Source organism: Cinclus cinclus, chromosome 1, assembly GCF_963662255.1.
Source record: "Cinclus cinclus chromosome 1, bCinCin1.1, whole genome shotgun sequence".
Taxonomy (NCBI): Eukaryota; Metazoa; Chordata; class Aves; order Passeriformes; family Cinclidae; genus Cinclus; species Cinclus cinclus.
The window spans coordinates 110069654-110094186 of record NC_085046.1 but is presented as its reverse complement, the minus strand read 5'-3'; the positions used below and the strand labels follow the sequence as shown (position 1 = coordinate 110094186).

The window sequence follows — 24533 nt, the reverse complement described above, 5'->3', positions numbered from 1 at the left end:
ATGGGCTTCAGTACTGCCTGCTGAGCTGCATGCACCTTCACACGCAGCCACCCCAAGAAGTGACATCTGTATTTAAAGGCTGCATCACAGCCAGGATTCACACACCTCGTGTGACACATTGCTGCCATTAACACACCAAAGAGCCGAAATCCCCGGGGCACCTCAGCGCCTCTGAAAAACTAGGTTGCCAAGGATTTGTTTGTGATCTCTAGCTCACAGAGAAATCAGGGAGTGCCTCCTCTTTGGGCTAGAGCAAATACATGTATTACACACAGCATTTTTAAACAGAAGTTTGTCTTCCCATAGACAAATAGACTTGCTTTCAGCTATTTCAGGCTCCTTCCAGGCCAAATGCAAGCATCTGAGGAATTCTGCTCTTTACTTTCTGAGAATTTCTTACCCACATGCTTTTTAACTTGCTGTTAAGAATTTAGACTTGTAACACACTTCTAAAGCAATAGTTTCTATTTGCAAGTACTAGAGCATTTGGGAGCAAGAAAGTGTTCTCTGAGTATAATTTAATTGCTACTTTACACAATACCCTTACACAATACTAATCTGAAAGTTTTCATTTTCTCACTTATTGATGGAAAACAGACTCCTTCCCCTGGCAAGTTAATGCTCATTATCATCTTAGTGTTTATGCTAAATATTTATTAATAAAATAGCTTTCACATGAAAAGGAAAAATAATCTTCATAGACAGCTTTAATCATGTTACATTTATATTAGTAGTCTGAATTGAAAAAAAAATTAGAATACTTAAAAACTGTGTCACGAAAATAAAGTTGCTGTCAGACATTCCCTAAGAAGACTTTTGGAGCTTGACCTATTACACCAAGTATCCATTAATACTTTGGCACTTTATTAACCTAGTGCTGCAAGTGCTTTATTTAGTTGCTAGGACCCTGCAAAAGGCTTACATAGCAATTTCTGAAACCCTGAAATTTCAATTTACCCAAAAAATGTTGTAAGTTAAAATTATCTGGGAGAAAGCTACTGCTGGTCTGCTTTAGTGGAAGGTGCATCTGTTGAGAACAACACACAAAAATACGGAGGCTTGGGTAGCAGAACTAAAGGAGCAAGAAAACTTTCAAGTGACTTAAAACAGTAAATTTTCCTCATGAAGTCAAATGAACAACCTATTTAAAAATCACATTCAAATTGTAATTAAATTAATAGTACCACAACTACTGCCACGAATTTGTGGATCAGCTGGGATACCAGCAGAATTAATACTGTGACTTTATTTTATTTGAATGTAGGGAAGAAATTAAAGATAATGTAAAGCTCACACCCTTACTCTGAAATAGAAGGAGGGCCATTAAAAATGTACACGTCTCCATTCTGAGCAGACAAGACCATATAGAAAATGCAAGGTCTTACTGAAAAGATAAACAGCTGGATTTACTTGCTTCCATTAACCAATGACCCACTTGTCAAACATAAGCTGTAGATTTAAAAGAGTGATTATGTGAAGCCTCTTACATTACCCAAAAACGATCCTAGCTATGAAATCAGATCAAGCCTGAAAATACTTGAGGACAGTCAATATTGTTCTTTTATACAGACACAAGACAAGAATTAGTTACTTGTTTAGAAACCTACAACATGATGTAAGGGTAGTTTCCTGTAGTGCTGCTCAGAGGGTGTTTATCCCACACATCCCGCTCAGGTCATTAGTGGTATGCCAAATCCAGACCTTTTGTAAGAGGATGAAGTTCTAATGGAAGCCACTGCATAAACCTGAAGATGGGGGCACTGCCAGATTCCTTCTATGAGGAATGGCTACTGGGAGACTTAAAACTGATGCTCCCCACAGTAAATGGTACTCATGACATGTACCTGGCCTGTCTGATCACTCAGAGAGTACTTTTACCACAGCAGCTGCGCACACTTTGGTGGCAGATCTCCAGCTGAGGCTTTTAAGGCTCAAGCCAGCTGCCATTGACTTTGCCCCTGTGCCCCTTTGCACCTCCCAACAAATGCCTGTTCCTGTGCTTGCTGCAGGCTCAGGTAGGAGCAGACATGCAAGATGCTAGAGATGATTACAACATTTGGATTTGAATGCAACAAATTACTAGGTCCCAAAACCCGAAAACCTCTAATTTTGCCACCTTGCATTGTAACACAACAGCACTGTCCACAACAGTGGCTTTCTCATACTTGACCTAGTGCTAAACAAGTCTCTAAGAAGGTTGAAGAAGCCACTATTATAAGGAACAATTTAACTGTAAGAATAACTTACGTGTTGCTTCCACCTGACCTCATTAATGTGCTGTGCATTTCTAGTGAGTCCCACTTTACTCTGACTCAGTACATAGGGTGATTTTCTGCAAGCTGCAGATCATGGAGCAACTGAACTGTCTAAGAATCCAAGCAGTCAGCTAATGAAAACCAAGGTTTCCAGCTCCAGTGATTGCACAGAAATATTAAAAAATGCTGATACCTGGAACCAATCCACCTCTGGATTTTACTCTGGAGGCCTTCAGCACCTCAGCTCAGTATCCCAATGCCTGCTGTGCAAATTCAGGCTTCAGCAGCAGCGTGGAAAAAGAGGCCAGGAAAGCTTCCGGGTGCCTACCACAGTCCAGCACAAGGGCACATGAAAGATTATATTTATAAAATCTAGAAACTGCTTTGAAAAATTACACAGTTATTTTTATAGCATCTACATGCACTATAAATACTTGATATATCTGACAAGGATTAATATTTCCCAAGGTCCTAAATTTTATGATTTCTTTTTCTGCTAGAGCAAAACTCAAATCATTACTTGAATAGTCCTTTAATGAACATTCTCCAGCTTCTGAATGAAGCACCATTGATAGGCCAGATGCAGAAGGCAATAAAAGATGAAGTAAAAACAATGGTATCTATATACATCTGTACATATATATATATATAATATCAAGGGTATCTATATACATATATATATATATAAAATATTATATTACCATGGCTTCAGCAGTCCTGGCATTAAGTGGCACCCTTTTGTAACTTCTGAACAGCCACACTGTGTATAAACTAATAATAATAATAAAAGCCTTCTAACACTTTGAGTACCAAAGGTACTAGTTGCAAGAAAACAGTGCCTTTTCCTCATTACAGTAGAAAATGAGGTTTCTATTTAATAAAAACCCCAACCACAAGGCTATGTGTTTTTGTAACTGTAAATGCTGTTGCTGTATGTCAGTGCTGTTGACAGCTTCTGTGTTGGAAAGGATCTCATTAACTCTGAACAAAACCACACGTTATCTTTTCGAAATGCAAAGTTACATTCCTGATGAATCATCAGCTGCTTTGCTGAGCTCCTGTGGGATAATTTTTTGGTATTGTGTACTGGAAAAATAAATATCACCTCAAAGTTCAGAATATCTTCAGACAGCACCATAAAAGGCTATCCAAGCTACCCAATTCCTAAGTTAAGAAGGGAATTGGGCTGGTGAGTGCGCAGCCATAAACAAACATTCCATTTGGTTAATTTTGCTCCCTCAGGTTCAGGCTGTAGGGCTCTGGTTTTCTCATGTTGGATCTATACAGCATCTGTGTTCCGTGCAGGACTGACTCCCCAACAGATGTCCTTCATTGCATTTTGGAGGACCTTATGGTGTTTCCACGGAATAGAACATACTTTAAAAGCACTCTGCTCAGCCCAGAAGTTCACCTATTTCACATTTCTTCAGTCTTTTGACTGAAGTTGAAAGGTGTCCCTAAGGAAAGTCAGGTCTTATTCTGGAAATCAGTTGGGGGGAAACCAGTAGCAAGGAACTGAGTGAGAAGCAAAGTGCCCTCATCTAGGAATAGTGTTTATTCTACACCAGTGCTGGTGCTGGGAGGTAAGGAGAAAGGAGTGAGAGGAAAGTTAGTTTGGGTAAGTACATGCACCTGTATCATGAGCAACCAGAGAATATTTATATCTGCAGGGAAGAAAAAAGCTCATCTGAACCTTTATTCAGATCTCCCCTGAACACTTCATGAATTAGTAGTTCATAATACAAAAATATATACACTTGTAGATATATAAATATATATGCACACATTTTAATGTATTTTCTTTCTCTTTCCCTGTCTCAAAATAACTGAAATCTAACAAGCAATTCCTGAGCCACTAGAAACTAGCCTTGCTTTCTGATATTAGGATGTATTCTAATTGCTCTGGTGATATTGCATCAATCAAGGAATCGCTACAGCCAAAAGGCCCCTTATCTGCATGTCACACATGAGAGCACCTAATACAAGAATTGTAAAATTTCTTGAATATTCCAGTATCCGTCCCTCGTGTTGCTGTCCGTATAACTTAACTCCATGAAAAAATGCATGCATTTGTCAGGCTCAAATCCACTGAAACCTAACCAGAAGGTTTCCTGAGCAAAGACTAGTATAAAATAGCATGTTACACGGATTTGTAAGAGTAATAGCTCAGCTAATTCTGCAGCAATATAATAAATCTCTGGTATTAGAAGCCTGATAACTAGATCTTCATTTGGATATATAATAGGCCATAAGGACTAAAGGATTTGAAAATGAAAGGCTGAAAAGTGAGTAGCAATCCATTGGGAATACATTGGAAAACTGCCTGTTGCTTTGCAGAAAGGGTAACACATTGCAGGAAATCTGCACATGTCAGATGACTTTCTGTTGAACAGGTAGGATGCAGTCTGCTTTTATGAATGTCCACTTGGTGGTTGTGCACTATCTCCATGCTCACAGTTGTCTTTAGATTTCCTGGTGTTTCCAAGTGCCTGTGACAATACCAGCATAACAGCAGTGATGAAGCCTGGCTTCAAGGAGCAGCCTCTACTCCATGCCAGAGTGGACAGTGACAGATGAAAGCCTCTGTGCCTCAGCACAGGACATTGTCCTGCTGCACTTCCATCTGCAACACCTTCCTGGGAAGGCTTGCATCCATGGGGGGAGAACATCACATTTTCCTAGTTCTTGCTCTGAGATGCCTCCTGTAGTCTAAATTTATTGTTTCATCCTTGAGACATACTGACATAATTTTTGACTAAATTATGGGCTGAGTGTCCTGAGAATCTCCAAGTAACCTTGAGTCCTGCATGGCTTCTAATTGCTGTTAAAGTTAGACTTGCAATCTGATGAATCTGGATGCAGTTCCTTCTTTAACTGTCCCTCTCCCACTCACCTATGTCTGCGCCGGTGAACAATTGCTGGTGGCAATTATTTCATTTACCATAGAACTTATTCTGAATAATTTCTCATGCCTATCAGGTATCTAGAGAAATCCTGATGCAAACATGTTTAAGTTTTCTGGGTTTTTTTTTTTTTTTTTTTTTACATGGCATTACATAACCTGGAGCAACCCCTCAGTTTCACAGTAAAGCAAACTTTTCACTTCTAGCTGTGAAGCACAAAGTACCACTGCAAACTAAGCTGCCTCCTACATCCAAAATTAGCATTTATTTACACATGGTAACAGCCTCGTAGACATTAGCAAAAAAGCATCAGTATGTTTTGAAAATGAAAGTTCTTCATTACGCAGCCTGAGCATAATTTCAGTGCCATGCATATGTTTATTACTAGCTATACATAAAGAAACCCCAAGCTATTGCAAACTACTAATGCTGCAGCACATTCCTTCCAGGGGAAAAAGCAGGAATGGTATCAGAGTATGGTGAGCACTGCCAGTGGTAAACCCGCTCAAACAAGAGGTGCAGTACCAGGTATCCTACGCTCCATTTTGGCAACGCTGGCATTTTTTGTTTAACAGCACCGATGCAGCAGAAATGGTACAAGGGCAGCAAGTGATGGCAGGAAGCACGGATCTGTTCAGGGCACATCCCTTCTGAAGGCTTTCTAAACATTGCCACCTTGTGGGCCTCCTGTCTGATATCACTGGTCCTTCCTCTTTCCCCAGGTGACTTCCTGAGCAGATTTCACAGACGCCAAGTTTGAGGCTGCAGGGTTGAAGTTAAACTCCCATAGTTGGGAATTAAAAAAAGGGACAGCGCCTTATGGATTCTATGTGGCATTAATTACTAACTCCATAATGTGCTTCATGTAAGTTGCTCTTTTTACACTTAACATTATGATGGCAGCACTGATAAAGTGCAGAAGAGCTAACATTTAACAAAACAAAAGCAAGGAAGGATACAGTTTCTCAGATCTCCCAAGAGGAAGGGAGAAGTCAGATTCACTGTCAACCTCTATTTTTTAAATTATTTTTAATTCCTTTCTGCCACCATTTCATTTTTATTCTGGTAAAACAAAACAAAACAAAAACCCAACAACCAAACTACTCATTATATTTATTACAAAATTATTTATTGTAAGATGTCTGTGGCCTCTCATTTAGCTTTAATCAGTTTTGTTTATGACTATTTTTGTTTTGTTTATGACTATTACATAGCCAAAGATGATGGAAAGCAATATCACTTGCTATCGTTATCAAACTTTTCTAGATACTGCCTTACAGACATCAAGCACAAGTTCTTGGGTAGAAAAACACAAATGCACCAACATACTTACATTGAGCATCCAAGCACTTTCCCTGGCTGCCGGCTTGAATTGTTCCTTGCAGCAATTTGGCACTGAAAAGAAAACACAAAACCTTTACTTCAACTACCAAATAGAGGGGGAAAAAAAAATTACTGGATGGTCTTTGTCTGCATTGGTTGCGCAGTGATGCAATAGTCGTATGCTGAAAATTGAAATGAGTAGAAATCCTTCATTACAATGCCTTAATTCAGCTATGTTCACAATGGCTCAGTGTCTTAACACATCTGCACAACAATCAGATGCTCCCCAATATAGTAGCGGTTCTATGAGCTCCCTTATGCAGTGATGCATTTAGAGTTTATTCATGATTTCCAGGCACACTGGTTTTTCTTCATCCAACCAGGCTTCTTCCGAGCACAGGCAATCAGTTATGACTGCTGTGTCATGCAACTGGAGCCTTGCTGCACTTGCCTGAACAGCTTTTCAGAGGGAAAAAAATCTGCCATTCAGAAGCACAGTAACTGTAATCCAGGAAAGCCTGTGTTTTTGCCAATACAGCACAAAAACGCTGGCAGTTCTTTGAAGTGTCTCACTTAACAATGAAACCATGGTGCTGCCCCCTTGTAGCAGCCACATTAAGGCCTATTCCCTTCTGTGTTCCTGGAAAGAATTGACTATGAATGCTAAATTTGTCTTCACATCCATTGTCTCAAGTGGTACATCACAGACTATGGAAATGTAAGATGGAGCAACCATATATGGGTTTCATTTTTGTGCTCTGAATTACATACTATGGTTACATGGCTAAGTTTCTTATTTCAACTCCTCAATCAGCAGGAAATATCATTCCTAGCAGGTAAATAATGGTTTACAGTCAGACCAGGGCCCTAGTTATTGCTTGTTTTACATTCCTAGTCAACTAGTTGAGACAGCCCAGCAGGGAGGAGTATTCCAAAGACATCTATCTCTGCATAGCAGCACAAAACTACACCAAATAGGATCCCAGGGTTATTCAGACCGCATCAGGGACCAAGGGATGCAAGAAGGTCCCACAGGTGAATTTATATTCATCAAAACCTCCGTTTTAAGACGAGGGAAACATTAGGCAATTCTCACTATAATTCACTATCATCTGGAAAAGGTAAACAGACCTTTAAAGATGGCTTGTCTAAAGGACTGGATCCCAGCTCCAGAAGCTGTGACTCATTCTGGCAGAGAACTTAGGAAGGCTGCTAGCAAACTGGAAGGTTGAAGCTACCTTAAAGCCAAACCAGAATGGGAATTAGCTATTAAACATGTTATTGTTTCATTTCTTTGAATCTCTCCAAGCCTCTTAACATTTGTTTTTCAACGTACTCTTTTTCCTCCATTTGTTTAATGTGGAAAGTGATTCCAGCACAGCTGACAAACCTCAGGCATCTTATTGGCAAAGGAACAGCAAATCCATCATGGTATATTGGCTTTTGCCCAAGTAATGCCCCTCTGAAGTTAAGCTGGGATCTGACTGCACTACTCCAACAAGAGTGTCCCATCCCTACAAGTTGAGACAATGCTTAGAAGAGACATCTCTCACCAGAAGGTGTTGACCAGAACTTCTAACAGACAGCAGCAGTGAATAGACATAGTGATCCTGTTAGAAATATGACAATTTACTCATGGAATGTTTTCCATACTATATTTTCTGAAGAGTGTGATATTTGTGGCATATTGAAGAAGACAGAGGTAACTACCTAATTGCTTTCAGACCTCAGTTTGAGAGGGATTTGAGTAACACCACCACACTGAACTTCATTAATATTGTCTCAAATAAAAAAATCCTCACAGCACAGGTTTCTGAAACGTGGAAGCTGATTCTGCTGATGCTTGCACAGGTCAGGCCAGGGAGGTACATGTCAGCAACAGCTGCTGCCTTTCTGCCTGCAAATACGTACCTTCCTGAGCTGCAGGGAGCAGTGCAATCACTGTGGCCAGGTGAGATAATTGGCACTTGCTGCTGTGTGCAGCAGCACTGCCAGGTCTCCACCTGCTCCATAAGCCATGCCAACACCTCAACCCGTCCTTCTGGCTCCAGATGCTGCAGCAGCACCCAGGCGTGGGAGTGGTAGGAAACACCGGATCATTAGGGTGGAATTCAGTTTAGGTGGACAAAGGAATACAGTAGAGGTCCTAGCCAGTGGGTGTGAGGAAGGTAAGGATGGAGAGTTGGAGTCTCCTTTGAAAGGGTAGAGGCATAAAAATGTGCAATGAAAACAAGGAGAAAAGGATGCCACGTGCTTCTAATTCATGGCAGGCCATGCACAGCTCTCAGCTTCAGACACTGGTATCACATCAGCACTCTACAGAAGCCAGCAAGCAAAATTCAGTTCCTCAGAACTCTGCAGCACACACAGGCTGAACTGATTTTAAAATAAGTTCCCATCTCCTAAAAAGCCACCTATCAATACACCTGAAGAAATTCCTTCTTCCACACTGGGAAACATAGGAAAAAGGGGTAAAATACAAGAGGATGAAGATGTAGAGACTCAGGAAAACAAAGACCTTAAGATACAGGAAAAAAAAAAAAAGAGCAATTAAAAAAGTAGTTTCAGGAAGTCTTATATAGTAAAACAGATAAATATGATTATGCTCTTTTTTATTATTTCAGGGCAGAAATTTATGATTTACTTTATGTTGTTGTAATGCAAATATTTGCAGCTATGTGTAAAGTTACCCATAGCTGGAAGTTCCCCATATTAGACTATCAATTTCCCTGATGAGAGAATTACACTGGGGGGAAACAGACCAATGTTTATCATAAAATGCCTTTGAGTTTAGTAGTTATTAATGGAACTGAGTAGCTTTTATTAGTAGCCAATGACTGTTCACATAGTGCATTCAGTTCTTCCCATCCCACAACCCCTTTTATCATCCTGCTACAGCTGCAGTTGGGAAGTGAAATCCAGGTGGGGGGGTCAGACTAGTGGAACACTGGCTTCCAGAGAGTCCTTCAGGGGTCCCTTCCCTTCCTTCACAGCTGTGTACGTGGCTCTGTAGCCTACATTTGCCACTTTTTCAGATGCTGCTGGGTTACATATCCTGGCTGATACTAATGAGTCCTAGTGGAGGCCTCAGACAGGTTTGGCAAACTTTTTCAGTTCAGAGTTTATGGGATCTTGGGGTGTCCAGTGGATTCAGCAGGAGTGCTGCTCTCCAGGGCTTACCTGGTCTCAAGAGGATTTCACTTGTTCTCTCCCAGAATTTATTTTTTTCTCCCTGTGCACACTAGCTAATACCTGCATCCACAATGCTGAACCTATTGACATAAACTGATGCAGAAGGGGCTTCTATAATAGTGTCCATTGTGATGCTGTAAAGCATTGAATTTTGTTTGAATGAATATTGACCAAAAAAAGCACACCCCCCAAAAAAAAAACACACAAAAAAAACCCCAAACAAAACAAGAATTAGGAAAGAGGGATATGAAAACACAAGTAGAAAGCAAAGCCAATGGAAGAAGAAAGCACATCAGAGAAACTGTAGTAAACAAGGAACAACAGCATCTAGAAGCAAATCCTAAAATCATAATATGAAAAGTAGTAGCCATAGCTGTTAGTTTGAAGGACCAAGGAAGAAAAGTTGGGACAGAATGTAATTAAAGTGATTTCAATCAAATGCCTTCTAGCCCATTGTCTCTAGAAACTGTATTTTCCCTGTGGGCACTGAGCCCTGTCTTCTGCTACTGTCTCTCTGTGTACGGGATGCTTTCTTCCATACTGCACAGATCTGTTTTCTTCCCCCTGCCAAAGACTGGAAATGCGATGTTGCATGAAAACAATTTGTAATATAGGCTGACAGTCACTGATTATTGCCTCAAATATCCTCAGCAGTTGCAGAAAAAAAACTTCAAAACCAACTTATTTTTAGCAACTGAAAGAATTCAAGCAACCCCATGTGGCTGCTATCCAGGCATTTACTGAGTGAAGAATAGCTTGACAAATTACAGGAATGGACAAACTCAGAGTGTAAATCAGAAAACCATGTATATCACTATTTACATATGCTTTTCTGTTGAAAAGATGAATAGAAACATTAATTTTACGGCTTCCAGTGTCAAAGGAAAGAACGACTGTTTTTATGAGCTGTGCATGAATCACAAAAACCAAAACAAAAACCCCCATCTACTTCACAGTTTGGCAGATTTCTCAACTTGCTGGTAACTAACAGCCCAGCCCTATGCTGTCTCACTGTTCCTGAGTAATTCCTCTGCATCTACTCAGGGCTCAGCTCTGCGGCACTACAGAAAAGGCACAAAGCAAAGAAGTCAAGAAACAGCTGAGTTTAATACTATCTCCAGCTTCAAATCTACAAGAAACCTCGACTGACCCAGAGTACAAGGAAGGCAGTCCCAGAGATGCTGATATCGAGCACTTCTCACCTCTTTTGTTCTTCCCATCCCAAACACGGATTTGTCCCAGTGGCCCTACTTCTCTTCTGAAGTTCTCTAAGAGAGTGCTCTGATTTCAAGTCATCTACTAGCACAAAAAAGGCCCTAGAGATTTCTTATAAGACTGCTCCCTCCCTCTCATTTACAAAGCAAACAAACTTTTTTTGGTCATTTACATATAAAGTAAATCCAAGCCTGTCCTATTTAGCAGCTCTGTAGGAAAGAACATGCATCCTTTCTCAGGAAGACTTCTACTGTATTTGGGAAGCCCTTAGATTTTTCTTCCTATAGAGCAGTAAACCAATTTGTGTCATTTCTGCTGTCCCCTCTCAACTTCTTGTAAGGGGAATTTCCATGACCCAAGTGATTTGCAGACACTTCTGGGTTCAAAGCTCCAGCCAACTGCAGTGTGACGCTTACATTTCTGCAGCAGCCTACATGTCCTCCTCCTATTAATAAATACCTTCACTGCTTCCTGCTGAGAAACACTGAGATGCAGTAATTATCTTCCAACTTGGAAAGGGTGTAACAGAGCTCAGTTTGAGTGATTTTACTTAGCTAGTGTGACAGATTTGGCAACCCCTTTTTTTTGCCTGACAAGCAATGACAAACCAGTATATCCAGCAGTAGGTGGCAGACCTAATAGGATGACCAGATGAGACTGTATATTTATCATTCTTTACATTTAGCAGCAGACTGCCATGTCTCACCACAGACTGCCACATCTCTCAAAAAAAAATTCTCTTCACTCCATTTGAAGAAAATAATCTGCCTTCAATTTTTGAGGCATCCTTTTCTTTAAGATTTAATTCAGAGACATTGATATCTGCATTTCAATTTCTATCACACAACTAGAAGTCTATCCCACTTGGCAGTGTCAGTGCCAGTGTCTGTTTGACTTCTACATCCAACACAACCACCAATTTTGTGTGGTGCATGTCTGCAGTTTGCACATTGGACTGCAGTTTGCTACTGATGCACTTCTGTATGTACTCATGTATTATGGTTTATTGTTTGTTTGTTTTTTTCTGGTAGGCATTATATCATCTTACCGAAAGCACTTGGTTTAAAAACAACTAGAGTTGGTCACGTTTCTGCTTAGTTTCATGCACTAGAATAATTTAACACATTTCTTTTTAATATTTCCTTATAAACAAAGTTATGCTGTGATGATGCATGTTTTATAGTTAGGCAAGAAAAGCCAGCACTGACTAAGGTTTCCCATTATGAGGAATTTGGCAATAATCATGCCTTAAGGCATTCCAGCCTTAACTGTTTGCTCCTTATTTATGTTTCTGGGCTGCCCTGCAGTTTTGCTAGAACTCTGAATCTCATCCACTCTGAAGCAGAAGCAAAAAGGGATCTAATTTCAAAGTCACCAGTTTTTTATTCCTTTTTTTTTTTCTTTTTCAGATTTAGAAAAGTAAATCTGAGACAGTTCCTGGTTTTTACAGTACTCATCAAGGCCCCATCAACCCTTGGGATGTCTCCAATGGGAGGAGAGGGTCTGTCTCACTGACTGGTATTGCTGGCCAGCAACAGGCATAGGGAATAACTCCACGGAGTGGGATGGAATATCAAGCTTTGAAAGCAGACACAGACTACTCAGATATGGTCTAAAGACTAGGGAATACACAGAGCTAAGGCAGAACACACATCAGCTTTCCCCTGTTCAATATGGAGGGAGTAAGAGACACATGGAATACAGCTAGCAGCAGCTGCTCTGGTCCAGGAAAACTCACCACCAGACTCCAGATTTATCATTTCTTATACTCAATTTTGGGCTTCATTTTGTAGTTGGATCTTATAGACTAATCATCAGCTTAGTATTAAAAAGAAGGTTCAATGGAAAAGCATTAAAATATACATTCAAAAGTAAAAAAAAAAAAAAGAAAAAAAAGAAAAAAAGCCTGTCTTTGTATTTTTGTATTCTGACTTGAGCCATTTTCTGAAGTTCTTTTAAATAGCAAATCCCAAAGTTAACATGAGGAGTCCTGATGGCATAATAATATGCTGAATTACCCAAGCTGACATTCTTTGAAAACAAGCCTGCTGAACAAGCACAGTAGGAAGTGTCCAAAGATAACTTCCACAGGAGTGTTATGCAGCGTCTGGGGGACTCTCAAAATTGCTTCAGGGATATTAAATGTACCAGCTTCAGCACCAGGAAAACATTTAGAAGAGCAAGTTGGTTTCAAAGACAGATGTTTTAATTCAAAAAGTAACTTATGCCTGAGAAAAAATGCAAGTAGATCAGTTCAGGTGCCTGAGTTAAATGGGCTGAATCCCTCATTATTGTGGGATGAGTTTTTCAGATCTCTCTTTACAGAGAGTGAAGAAAATTGAGCACATCAGAGAACATTCAGCAAAAATCCTTTAGGTGGCTAGACAGAGAGGATTAAATGCTCCTACCAATCCTCTGTTTTAATCTAGTACTTTACTATGACAACTTTGCCTACAAATTGTCTAAATTTGCAAATTGGTGGTCTTTCCTAAATTACAGAATTCAGTAACTTCCTTAAAAAAAGTAAAAAAGCTCTCCAAAGCAGTGCAAGATTCATTACGTGTGAATATATCAGACCAGGGCAGAGGTGAGCACAACAGGTCTGGAAAGCAAGTATGCAAATTTTTGCCCCGGGGAAGGAATGACCTTGCTGGGTGCCAGCTTGCTGGAGACAAACTTCAGAGGCAAAAAAAAAAATACCTGAGTGGTCTTGATGGACTACAAATTGAAAAATGCTTAGCAGAATGTCCTTGCAGAAAAGGAGGCTAACTCTACAACTCTACACCGGGTCAGGCTTGCAGATCCAGGGCAGTAATCACTGTGCTCAGGGCTTGCGAAAGTGCAGTACCTATGTACTGGGGAGCCACAAACCAGTGACAGACACCCTGGAGCCCAGTCTACCATACCAAGATAGTTAAGGAGATGGAGTGTATGATACAGGAGAGGCTGAGGGAGTTGGGTTTGTCCAGCCTGAACATGAGAAGGTTTAAGGTGTGTGGGGGATGTATTACTGGAGCCCTCAGCTACTTACGGGGAGGGTGTAGGGAAGATGGAGCCAGGATCTTCTCAAAGGCACACAGACACAGCAAGAGGCAACAGGCAAGTTTCAACAGGGAAAATCCTGATTACATGTTAGGTAAAGTGTTTTCATCATGACAGTGGTTCAGCATTGGGTCCAGTGACGCTGGAAAATCTGAATGTTGGAGGCATTCAGAACTCAACAAGCTCCTGAGCAACTTGGTCTGTTTGGGATAGCTTTCAACAGGAGTGGACAAGATTATCCCTTTCAAGCAGTATCATTCAGTGATTCCATGTAGAGGTATCATCACTGCAGGCTGCTTGTTGCCTGCTTGCTTTACCCAGGAAAGAGAGCCCTATTTAGGGTATGAACTGCCGTTTCAGCCTTTTTAACAGTTCTGGCATCTTTCTATGCCTTGAACTGCTGAAGAGAAAAGTGGGATTGACTCAAAGATGTAAAGACAGATTCCAGTATCTGTGGCAATTGTTAAAGCAGCTCAAGTCTTGTAACTTGATCTTTATTTCAGTCCTTAGAAATCTAAATATATACTATATAAATATATTTATAATAAATAATATTTAATACATAAATCTAAACCAGAAAGTTTTGCTCTTTACAGCACTGGTGAAGCAGGGAAGAGTTCTTGGACTCCTGTCTTGTGTGAGCAGATTGGATTGCCTGCAATCAATTATGTTTGTACAAACCTATGAGGCTTTAAGGCTATAGTTGGTAGAAATGTTCTGTGAACCTCTGATTAGATAAGGTGTTCATGTGACAGCTGATGGAACATTGAAGGGTGTAGCATCACCTCATTTGTCCTGCACAGATCATCCCAAGTGTTCCCATAAACCAAAAGCCAAAGAAATCTCTTCTTTTCATCTAAACAATCCCAACCATCCAGTTTTCCTCAGTGGAATGCAAGAGCCACTTTTCCATAGATCCACAGTGTGACAATCATCCCTGTGTTCCTTTTCCTGCTGAAAGGACCGTGTTAAACTTTTACACTACTTAATCAGAGGAGAAAGGTGGGCTGGGGGTCCCAATGACATAGTCACAGCCCAGTGATCACGAATCTCTGGTGGAGCATGTTTTAAGCCTTCTCCAAGCTGCTGAGGGGCAGATTCCCTTTAGTATCTCATGTTTTGAGTCAACATTTCAGTCTTCCTCATCTACAAGGTGGAGGAACAGCCCACCAACACTTCACACTCTTCCACACATATTTTGACTGAAAGCAGGAGATGATTGCTGCACTTGGAACAGGTAACAAAATCTGGGGGATTTCATAGGACTAGATCTCTAGGGGGAGTAGGCACAGAAATAAAACTTAGTATTTATTCATGTTTCAAAGCAGTGAAGGCTGATTTGCACCTACCCAGGTGCAGTACCTCTTATCACTAAGATGAGAGAACTTCCATGACAAATATAACAGCTACCTATATTCTCAGTAAGGATCATAAACCTGCACTTGCAAAAGGCCTGTCAGAAAGTGGGGGCCTCCTGCCTGCAAAATGGGAAAGCTAAAATACACTGAAACTTGAGGATACTTGCATTGTTGTGATGATCCCAAACAAGTAATTAGAGCTAAAACTTCAAACCTGTATATTTGACAGAGAGCACAGAACCAACTGAGTTTTTTTGGGATCTAGAATGTTTGCAGAGCTGGAAGTTTTCCTGTTAAGGGAAACTCAAAAATGCCACGGAGGGGTTCTTCAGGGCAGGACTGTATATGAAAACTGCATAAAATATCTTTCATTCCTTCAGCTACAATAGCATCTGCTATCTGATCACAGCTTGTGATCAAATTTTTCCTTCAACTTGAAGTTGAAGGAAAAATATTCCAGTCTGTGAGATAAGAGTGACAGCTCATTACCTTATTTAAATGCTCCATGACACTACACAATAAAGCAAGTCATATGGGAGGGGGGTTCAAAAGATGATCTGCTAAACCTCAACTCCCTCAAGTTATTGTTGATTTGTTCTGAAAGGATAACCTGCATTTGAATTCTGCCATATCTGAAATTTTTGGGCTGCGTTATTGAGTGGCAGTATTTCCTCCAAGAAGCTGCAGTACAAAGCTCACATGAATTATTGTGTTCTTCATGTTGTTCTGCAGACAAGAGCCACAGAACACAGTGGACCAGCCCACTAACATGAACGCATGCACCACCTGCTTTTTAGGAAAAAAGCTAATTAGGAAGTTTTCAAGTTATTTGACAGTACCGCATTGGATTTAAACTTCCACAACTTTCTGCTCTGCAAAGCTTTTCCTTCAGCACACTGTGTGTAAGCACTGATTTGGAAGAGCACCAAACTAATTTAAATAGTATACACAATTTAAGTGTAGATACTTCTCTCACTGCCTTTCCCAGACACTTATGGTTTTTGTTTGCTCGCCAAACCAATCCAGAAAAGTCATTATTTAACTGAAGAAACAGCTACTTCGGATTGATTTGTCATTTACATGCACACTATTTCCATTATAGATTTATACAAGTGCCAATTTTTAACATTTAGAAGACAAAGCCTTTTAGCTTAGACTAGCAAAACTGACAGTTTAGGTGTTTGAGAGGGTTTAGTTTTGTTTGTATTCTTCTTCCATAAACCTGCCAGTACAGCAGATTCTGTGCAGAATAACAAGTCCTACTGTTTCTTCTCAGTCACATGCAATCTGCCCTTGAGAATCCAGCCCCTGGTAATGTTGTAGATAAGCTCTCTTCAAACTGTGGCACTTGATGTAGCAGCAGCCTCCCAGTAGCTGTTTTTCTTTGGAATGACCAGAGTGTCCTTCAGGCTGAGCCTGAAAGAACAACTGGCACATCTCCTGCCTTGCATAAACTCACACTCTTTGAATCAAAGGCTCCTGAGATGGCAGCTATCAGATATTTCCAGGCATGACTGCTTTAGTAAAGAGTGCTGGATATAAAATATATGTACAAAAGGTGAACATGCGTTTGGGGGGCTCTAAATAAAACTTGTGAAAACACAGTCCTTATTTCCCAGTCATGAGCTCATTTCACAAAGCCTTTCTGTTTTCATCAAGATTAGTCAGCTATTGAAAGTCCCCATAACAAGATATTACTGAACTGAACATGCCCAAGGTGAATCAAGGTAGCAACTCATGGAACAAATGAGGAACTGCATAGTGTCTGCGGCTGAAGCATCCGGCAGGCTGTCTCTCCCAAGCCAGTGAGCAGTTTTATACATGCTGGTGGTACAAGTCCAATTTTTATCCCTTTTTGGTAGTCAGTTTGCTTATTAACTCATGTAGCAAAAATCCAAGATTCAACCTACATTTTCCCGTAAGATTGATTTCCCTGCAGGGCCTAACCCAGAGTCTGCTGCACTCTGCTGCAACTCTCTTATGCTCTTGCATTCTTGGTCAAAACATGCCACACCTCAACATGAGTCAACAGAGTAGGGCAGCATCTCCTGCAGCAAGCAGGGAGGGAGCTGAGAGGAGAGCCTGGCTGTGGAAACACAGTCCATCCTTTTGCAGTGGGCAGGATGCTCCAAAAAGTGCACCCTTGGTCAAAAATATTACTAGGAGAATGCAACAAGCTGCACTTGATCTTGAAGTCACCGGATCAGGCAAGGTCACTTCTGGTGAAATACTCACAGGGATAAATTCCAAGTCACCCAGATAGTTATTTAGCATACACAAGACAGCTGGAAGTCTTTACAACACTCTCAAATGACACTGTTTGGCACCTTATCAAACTAAATGCCTTTTGCCTGTCGGAGAGCACAAGCACATCATTTCACTTCAGCGTTGTTCTGTTTTCCCTCGGCATGACGTGTTGGTTGTGAGAAACTGCTGAATCCAAGACATGATGTCAGGGTTCAGCCTTTCTACTCCTGTTTGATGACAAATTGATGTTGAAATTTAATTTCCAGAATATGAAAATTATCAATATATTTTGACATACAAGACACGTAAGGAAAAAAATACAACTGAACTTGTCCCAATTTTAACCAGGTGACATGATGCTGCACCGGGAAGTGCAGTATTTTTAATCCTAGGAACACTCCTGCTTTCCTTATCCAGTAGAGATGCTTACATCCTTTCTTGTTTGAAGTACTGTGTTCCTTCTCCTACTACTCCATGCAGTAAAACAGGATGTCCAAGCCAACCTAAGAGTTCTCTGACACTAAGAACTCAGTAAGTCCAGGAACACTGGACTGCTGTAACTGGACAGTTACTGCTTCTTTTGTAGTCTTTTTTTTTTTTTTAACTGGAATAAGGCCACTGTTTTGTAAGTCTCCACCCTAGAGAAATGGCCCTGTCTGTGCTTGATAGAAAGGCATCCTGTAGCACGGCAAGAGAATCCAGCTCAAAGAGGTTTTATGTTTATACACACACAGAGAGCTATTTATTTAAGTGCTATGAGTGCACTCCATGGGGTGAGCTGGGGGTGAAACCCCTCCATGTTCGACGTGATGCACAAGTGGACAATGGGAGATGCCTGAGCAAAGAACTGGGCTTCTGCCAGGGACTTGAACCAAAAGGCAAACCCAAGAACAAGTGGAAATAAAGTGGAGAGAGCACAAAATTTCTTCAACTTCAGAAGTCACAAAATTAGACAACTAGAAAAGACAGGAGGGAAGGATCCTCCTGCACAGAATACATAGGGCATGGAAGGTATATGTTACACAAGAGCTTTAATCTCACCTACCAGATTTCTTGTCTGTTGGTAAGTCCTTTTTCTTCTCACATTTATTTTAACATTTTAATAAAATAATTTTTGTGGGTTGGAAGGCCCTAACACCTCACTTAAGCTCATATAAAAGAGTGTGTGGTTCCCTCATGAAGCCCAGGCTCTGCTGCAGCACCCTACAAGCACACAGGCTGATACCCAGCTCCCACTGGTAACTCCCGAGTGGGCTCTCCAGCAGCTTTCAGGAACAGCACACATGCTTAGGGCTACGAGTAAAGCGGAAATGCCTTTCAGTTTCACATTCTACATGATTCTGAACAAATCTTTACTTGCCATTTTAAGTTGTAGAGAGCTTCATCAAGGAAAAAAAACCACATATAAACACCACACTGCACAGCTGGCCCTATACCCTGTACCACCAATCCATGTAGTGGGTTTAAATGGGTACAGTTAGGCTACTGCAGAACAGACATTTTATTTATTATTTACTATGTATCACTGAAAGCAATAAAACCTGAAATAAGACCTTCACCGTCACAGATCAGAAGGCAGCACTTCAAATTTCTTGCAGTAGCACACAGTGAATGCTGCAACAAAGCACCATCAATCCCTCTGTGCTACATTGTTTTAATGGACAGAACTGTACCAGTAGCTGTGTGCTCCTTTCAAAGGGAGACGAGAGATATCACTGCCATCCATCAGACAAACGTTTCTTGTTGGTCTGTTCCACAGCTACAGAATAAGTTCCCTGTCATCTGACAAGCCCATCATAGGATTTCTCTATCTGGTTTCCCACCATGATCACATGTTGCCTGTAGCCCCTGCATCCCAGTGGAAGATTTTCGCTGCAGCAGAGACAATACATCACCCTAAAGTCAAACACAGATACCAAGCACATCATTTACCTGATGTGGCCTTCAAGCATTTTACAAACAACAACTCAAAAACATTGTTTCAGGCCAAGTGGCATCTGGCTGGCAGTTATATTTCTCAGTTTATTATTTAGATCCCAGTTATATAAGGAGAGTTTTCATTGTATACCACATCCTTTCCAACTCCTCTTCCAGCTTACACAAAGGAGTTGAATTTCAGTCTTCTTCCTTCTGCTGGAAATTGTTGCCTATATGTCAGCAATATATGCCTATATTGTTGCCCATCTATGTTCAGTTTCTTTGTATTTGTTCACAAAACCTAAAAATTTGTAAGTCTACAAGATTTACTGTTTAAACTCAGAAAGTTGCAACTAAACTGGGGCAACAAAAATCAACTGTCCCTGTCTTCTGACAGCACTGCCCTGAGAAAAAATACATTACTTACGGGCAACAAATAGTGTTAAAGAAACTGCAGTTATTTTAAGATCCATAGAGCGTTCTGATTTAAGGATCTCATAATTTAAACAAATGACAGTTGAACAGAGGAATCCATAAAGCAGTAAGGCATCCAGCAGAGCAGGGTCAGCTTGGGTCTTCTCAGCAGTACAGGTAAAATGGATTTTGGTTGACCCAGGAATGGAGAGAAAAATGCATTTCTATTCTCATCCAAGAGTCAGAAAACTCCCTTTTCTTGGTGGTAGTGGAAGAGATGACTGCAAGGCCAGCAAAGTTTAAAGGCTGTGCCCAGAGTGGGAAACTGCTGTTGTGAGAGGGCCTCTCCCCTTCCACTCTGCCCTCCCCATCCTGCTGGGAACCAACGCCCTCCCTTAGGACCCTCTCAAGCTTCCCACCCCAGACCCTTCTCCAGAACTATCCATGCACTTGTCCCAGCAGAACCTGCAAGCTGCCCCACATCCCTCCTCCAGCCTGGCTCTGAACACGCTGGTGTTGCCATCCATGAATTAAGGAGGGAGAATCCAGAGCCAGACTCAGTTTTGGCATCCACCAATATATTCTGAATTTTCTGCTTAAATCTTGTGACAGCAGAAGTTTTGAAATGTGAAGGGCCTAATGGAATACCATGTCAAGGTAATGCCACTGCCAGTGTCAGTCTTCATACACTGCCTCAGAGAAGTTACAAGAGATCACCATTGGTCATCTGTCTCTTCATTACTCAGCTCACCAACAAGAAGTCTTACTACACTGAGTACATAAGTGGCTCCAAAAATCCAATCAGAAAAGGAAGATGGCACCCAAGGGCTTGTAGTTTGGTGACTCAAAAGTAGCCTTTTGAAGATTTATCTAAATATATTAAATAAAATAACTAATCAGCCACAGGACAGTCAGAGTCACTTGAGTAATTTCTGTTGAATAGCAGGTGTCAGAATTATACTAGATAAGTATTCTATGATTATTACAAGTCACTTTAATCCCTGCTTGGGGGAGTGATCAAATTTACAAAGAAGTTAAGCTATGCAATGATGTCGAATAGGAAGTAATTCTGCATTACCCACTTGAAAAACCTTCAGCTGTCTCCCTGATCCAGAAAACCCATCCAAAAGCATCCAAGAGTAGAGACACCTAAGACTCTCTGCCAGTATTGACAGTATTTTCCTCCTCCTTCATCTCCCCAGTCTACTGTACTAGTACAGCAAGAGATACCAGCAAGCATTTTTTAACAGTTTAATCAACAGAAGTTACTTAAAATAAATGCAATGCACTTAAAATTAGCAATGAACAACATAACTGGAGCATGTCAACCTCCCGGAAGAATGGCAGCGGATAAAGCCAAGGGAGATAAATCCTTTGCAGTAGATGCTATGCTGTCAAACAAGACTCTTCTCACCACAATCCAGCAGAGCCACAATTTGCTACATATCAGTGAAAACATGTGGTAGGCAGCAGAAATGACCACACTGCTCAAGTTAAGTGTCCTACAAGTTTAACACTGACAACAGAAGCTCCAAAGAAATGCCACAGCATTATCAAGGGGGAAAATGTGTCTATTCAAATGTAAGATACATTTATTTTCCCATGTCTACTAACCACACAAAGTCAAAATTCTGTGACAGTCTCTCCAAGTTGCATCATGACATTTTGCCCAAGAGGCCACCAGTCAGCTTTTGCCAAAACATTAATTCACAGTTTTGAAAGAAAGAACCCATCAAGAGCACCACTTTTGTGGAAAACTTTACTTTGGTTATTTCTGTAGCCCATGGTACTTATCCCAGAATGTTCTCAGAACACTGGTAGACTAGTGATCCTCAAATATTCCCATGTTTTGGATGCAACTAGTAACAAAAAATATTAGAGACTTCTTCTATATTGAAGGCTTATAAAAGAAAACTTAATACTCTTCTCTGATCTAGTTACATACAGATAAAGCAATTGGAGAAGAAAGTTAAGACACTTGTATCTGGTTACATATTAAGTTTTCAAAGAAATTAATCCACACTTCCTTCCAGTTTCCCAGAAGGCTAAAAGGAGCTCCTAAAAAGTACTTTTAAGGTTCATCCCCCTCTCCCCAGCTCCTCACAGTTCTGCTTTACCATCAACACCAGTAATAAACCCAGAGTTAGGTAAACAGTGTAATGAGAGAGATATTTTTTTATGCTTGCCACATCCATGCTACACACCCTGCATTATTATGACCACTTTTTAATAAACTGCATTTGGCTTCAGTAAAAGACTGTGAAAGGTTTCACCCAGACATTTTGTATACTGATACAGAACTGTCCTCAGAATTATTGTACCAGCATGAACACTTCTGTTCAAGAGCAAACAAATTTTATAGCACCTGATCTAATGGAGGGACATCCACTGTCACTCACAAGGCCTCTGCTGAACAGAGTAACTCATAAGCAATCCTGTGCATATATATATAAGGAAACTGTGATACAGTAGAAACCAAAAATTATAGCAAGATTTTTGGGTGTATCAAATAGTCATGACTAAGCCACAGCAATTGTGCAATAAAGCATAGCATATCTTTTATTTGTGTGCTTGAGAAGTTAATATTGGCATGACTGACAAACAGCAGCACAATTACAATAGCCACATTAACCTCAGTGTTGTGGCCAGGTGGTGTAAATTAGCCCTCAAAGTCATCAGTCTTGAAAGCATTACTACCTTATGACAAAGAACATCCTCTCCAGGTTTGGGGCTGTTTTTTCTCCATTTGACTTAGTGATACAGGATTACAAAGTTATAGGGAACAAAACTTCAATCACAAATGGCAGAGAAAACACAACCTTTGAAATGACAGTAATACTGCATTCTCTGACAGAGAAGTATTAGGTGTAAAAAAAGAATTAATGTAGTAAAGCCAACTCCATGACTTACCTTACCCTGATGTCTCAGAGGTTCATTTAGAGGAGTTTCTCCAGTATGGGAACCTTTAAGAAGCCTTGACATGGTAGGATTAGTCTTATTTTTTAAGATAAAAACCAGTTAAATGAAACTGCTTGTTGCCATAGACTGGTAGAAAAGAGCTTCCCTTAGATAACCTCCCTTTATAAACCTCACTATGGGTGTGGCTAAATTACTAGCTCCACCTTTCATCCTATTTAGACACCATACCAAAAAAAAAAAAAAAAAAAAAAAAGGATAAAACTTCTCTGAAGCAATATAATAATTTTATCAACTATCCATGTGCTGTTCTGGTTTTTTGTTTTTTTATAAAGTAGGTAATTAGTTGAGAGTTTCACAAGTTGTTGGGGAAAATGTAGACAAAATTAATTTGTCTCCCATATCTGCAGTTCCTGCAATATGGTCTGCAAACATCTGGTGGGTGAACTTACCCAGTTGTTTGCTTTCTAAAAGCAGTATTGTAACAACCTGAGGGAAGTCTATCTGCTTTGCGTGTTTATTGGTATTACATTATATTGAAAAACAGAATATCTATGAACATGCAGCAATTTCCTATTGCATCACCTCAAGACAAGCCTCCACCACCAGTGAAGGCCCTTGTTTTCATCACTTACAGAATGAACGTGATGCAAGATCAAAGCCTTTTGCATGACTCATTAAATCACACACATGCCTTCACTACGGAGGGACCACCAATAAGAATTAGAATCTGTTCTTTTGTCCTCTAAGTACTATATACTTTAAAATTCTTTGACTTTCTTTGCTCTCAAGGCCTAATTCAAGAGGATGGGGTGATGTTTTGGGATGTTGCCACTAAGGCAATATTGTCTGCAGAGTTTTATGTTGCCTTGGTGTGTAACACAAACACATCTAGGTGGCTGCACTCTTGTCTCTTATCCCAACTATTAGTTTTTGTATTCAAGGGTACAAGTATGAGGAACTATAAACATAGGGCCTAAATTTGGGGTTTATTTTTCGCTGAATAGTCAAGGTTATCTTGGCACTCCTGAAGAAGGCTGGGTATGAAATTAGAGTTCTTGAGGTGTTTGGCAGGAGTTCAACTATGCTTCTATCATCCGGGTTTACTTTCAAGGGAGCGATTAGGAAATTATGTTCTTGTTAACAAGATCAGTGCAAGTAACAACTATTATACCCAACATTTCCTGTGTTTAAACTGAAGTGATTGTTCCATCTTGATACAAAGAGCAGAGGTATTTTCTTGAGAATTAGAGACTTGGGCCAAATTTTAGTTTTAAAGAGTATTACAAGAAGAAGGTTCATCCCTTTTCACAGTATCAGGCCATTTCTGTCCAAAAATGCTAACTGATCTTTAAAAAATATATGTCCATACAAAACTTTTACTTCAATATTATACACTCACAGATGTCAGATGAAGAAACAAAGCCACCTTTATTGCAACAAGAAATGTTGCATAAAAAACTACAGCATTCACCTTTCACTGTTTTGTACTTCTGCAGGCAGGATAAAGAATCTTCATCTTTAAAATCCTTATTCAGAGGCCGGAGATACCTGCATCTCTTGCTGTGGCCAGAAGTTCGTAGTCTCATGTTCTACTGTATGTGAATAAAAACATTCTGCAGCATTCTACAAGGCTAATAAAACAGTTTCACTCCTTAGAGAAAGTCTGATGATTCTGAGGAAATTAAAAGTTTTGAGTGAGTTCACAAATTAAACATGGCATGCAAGAGAAAACAAAGCAGTTAAATTGA

At 40.3% G+C, this 24533-nt stretch overlaps 1 protein-coding gene across 1 annotated transcript in view; it reads right to left on the bottom strand.

The window, feature by feature from the left end:
* Window positions 1-22906, bottom strand: part of MAPRE2 (microtubule associated protein RP/EB family member 2) — an 87373-nt gene extending 64467 nt beyond the window's left edge. Inside the window, exons 1-2 of the mRNA XM_062488774.1 lie at window positions 22777-22906; window positions 6492-6553 (exon numbers count right to left, since the gene is read on the bottom strand). Of these exons, the coding sequence (XP_062344758.1) occupies window positions 6492-6553; window positions 22777-22848 (134 nt within the window). The 5' untranslated portion in view covers window positions 22849-22906. The remainder of the gene's footprint in view (window positions 1-6491; window positions 6554-22776) is intronic.
* Between the last annotated feature and the right edge of the window lie 1627 nt (window positions 22907-24533).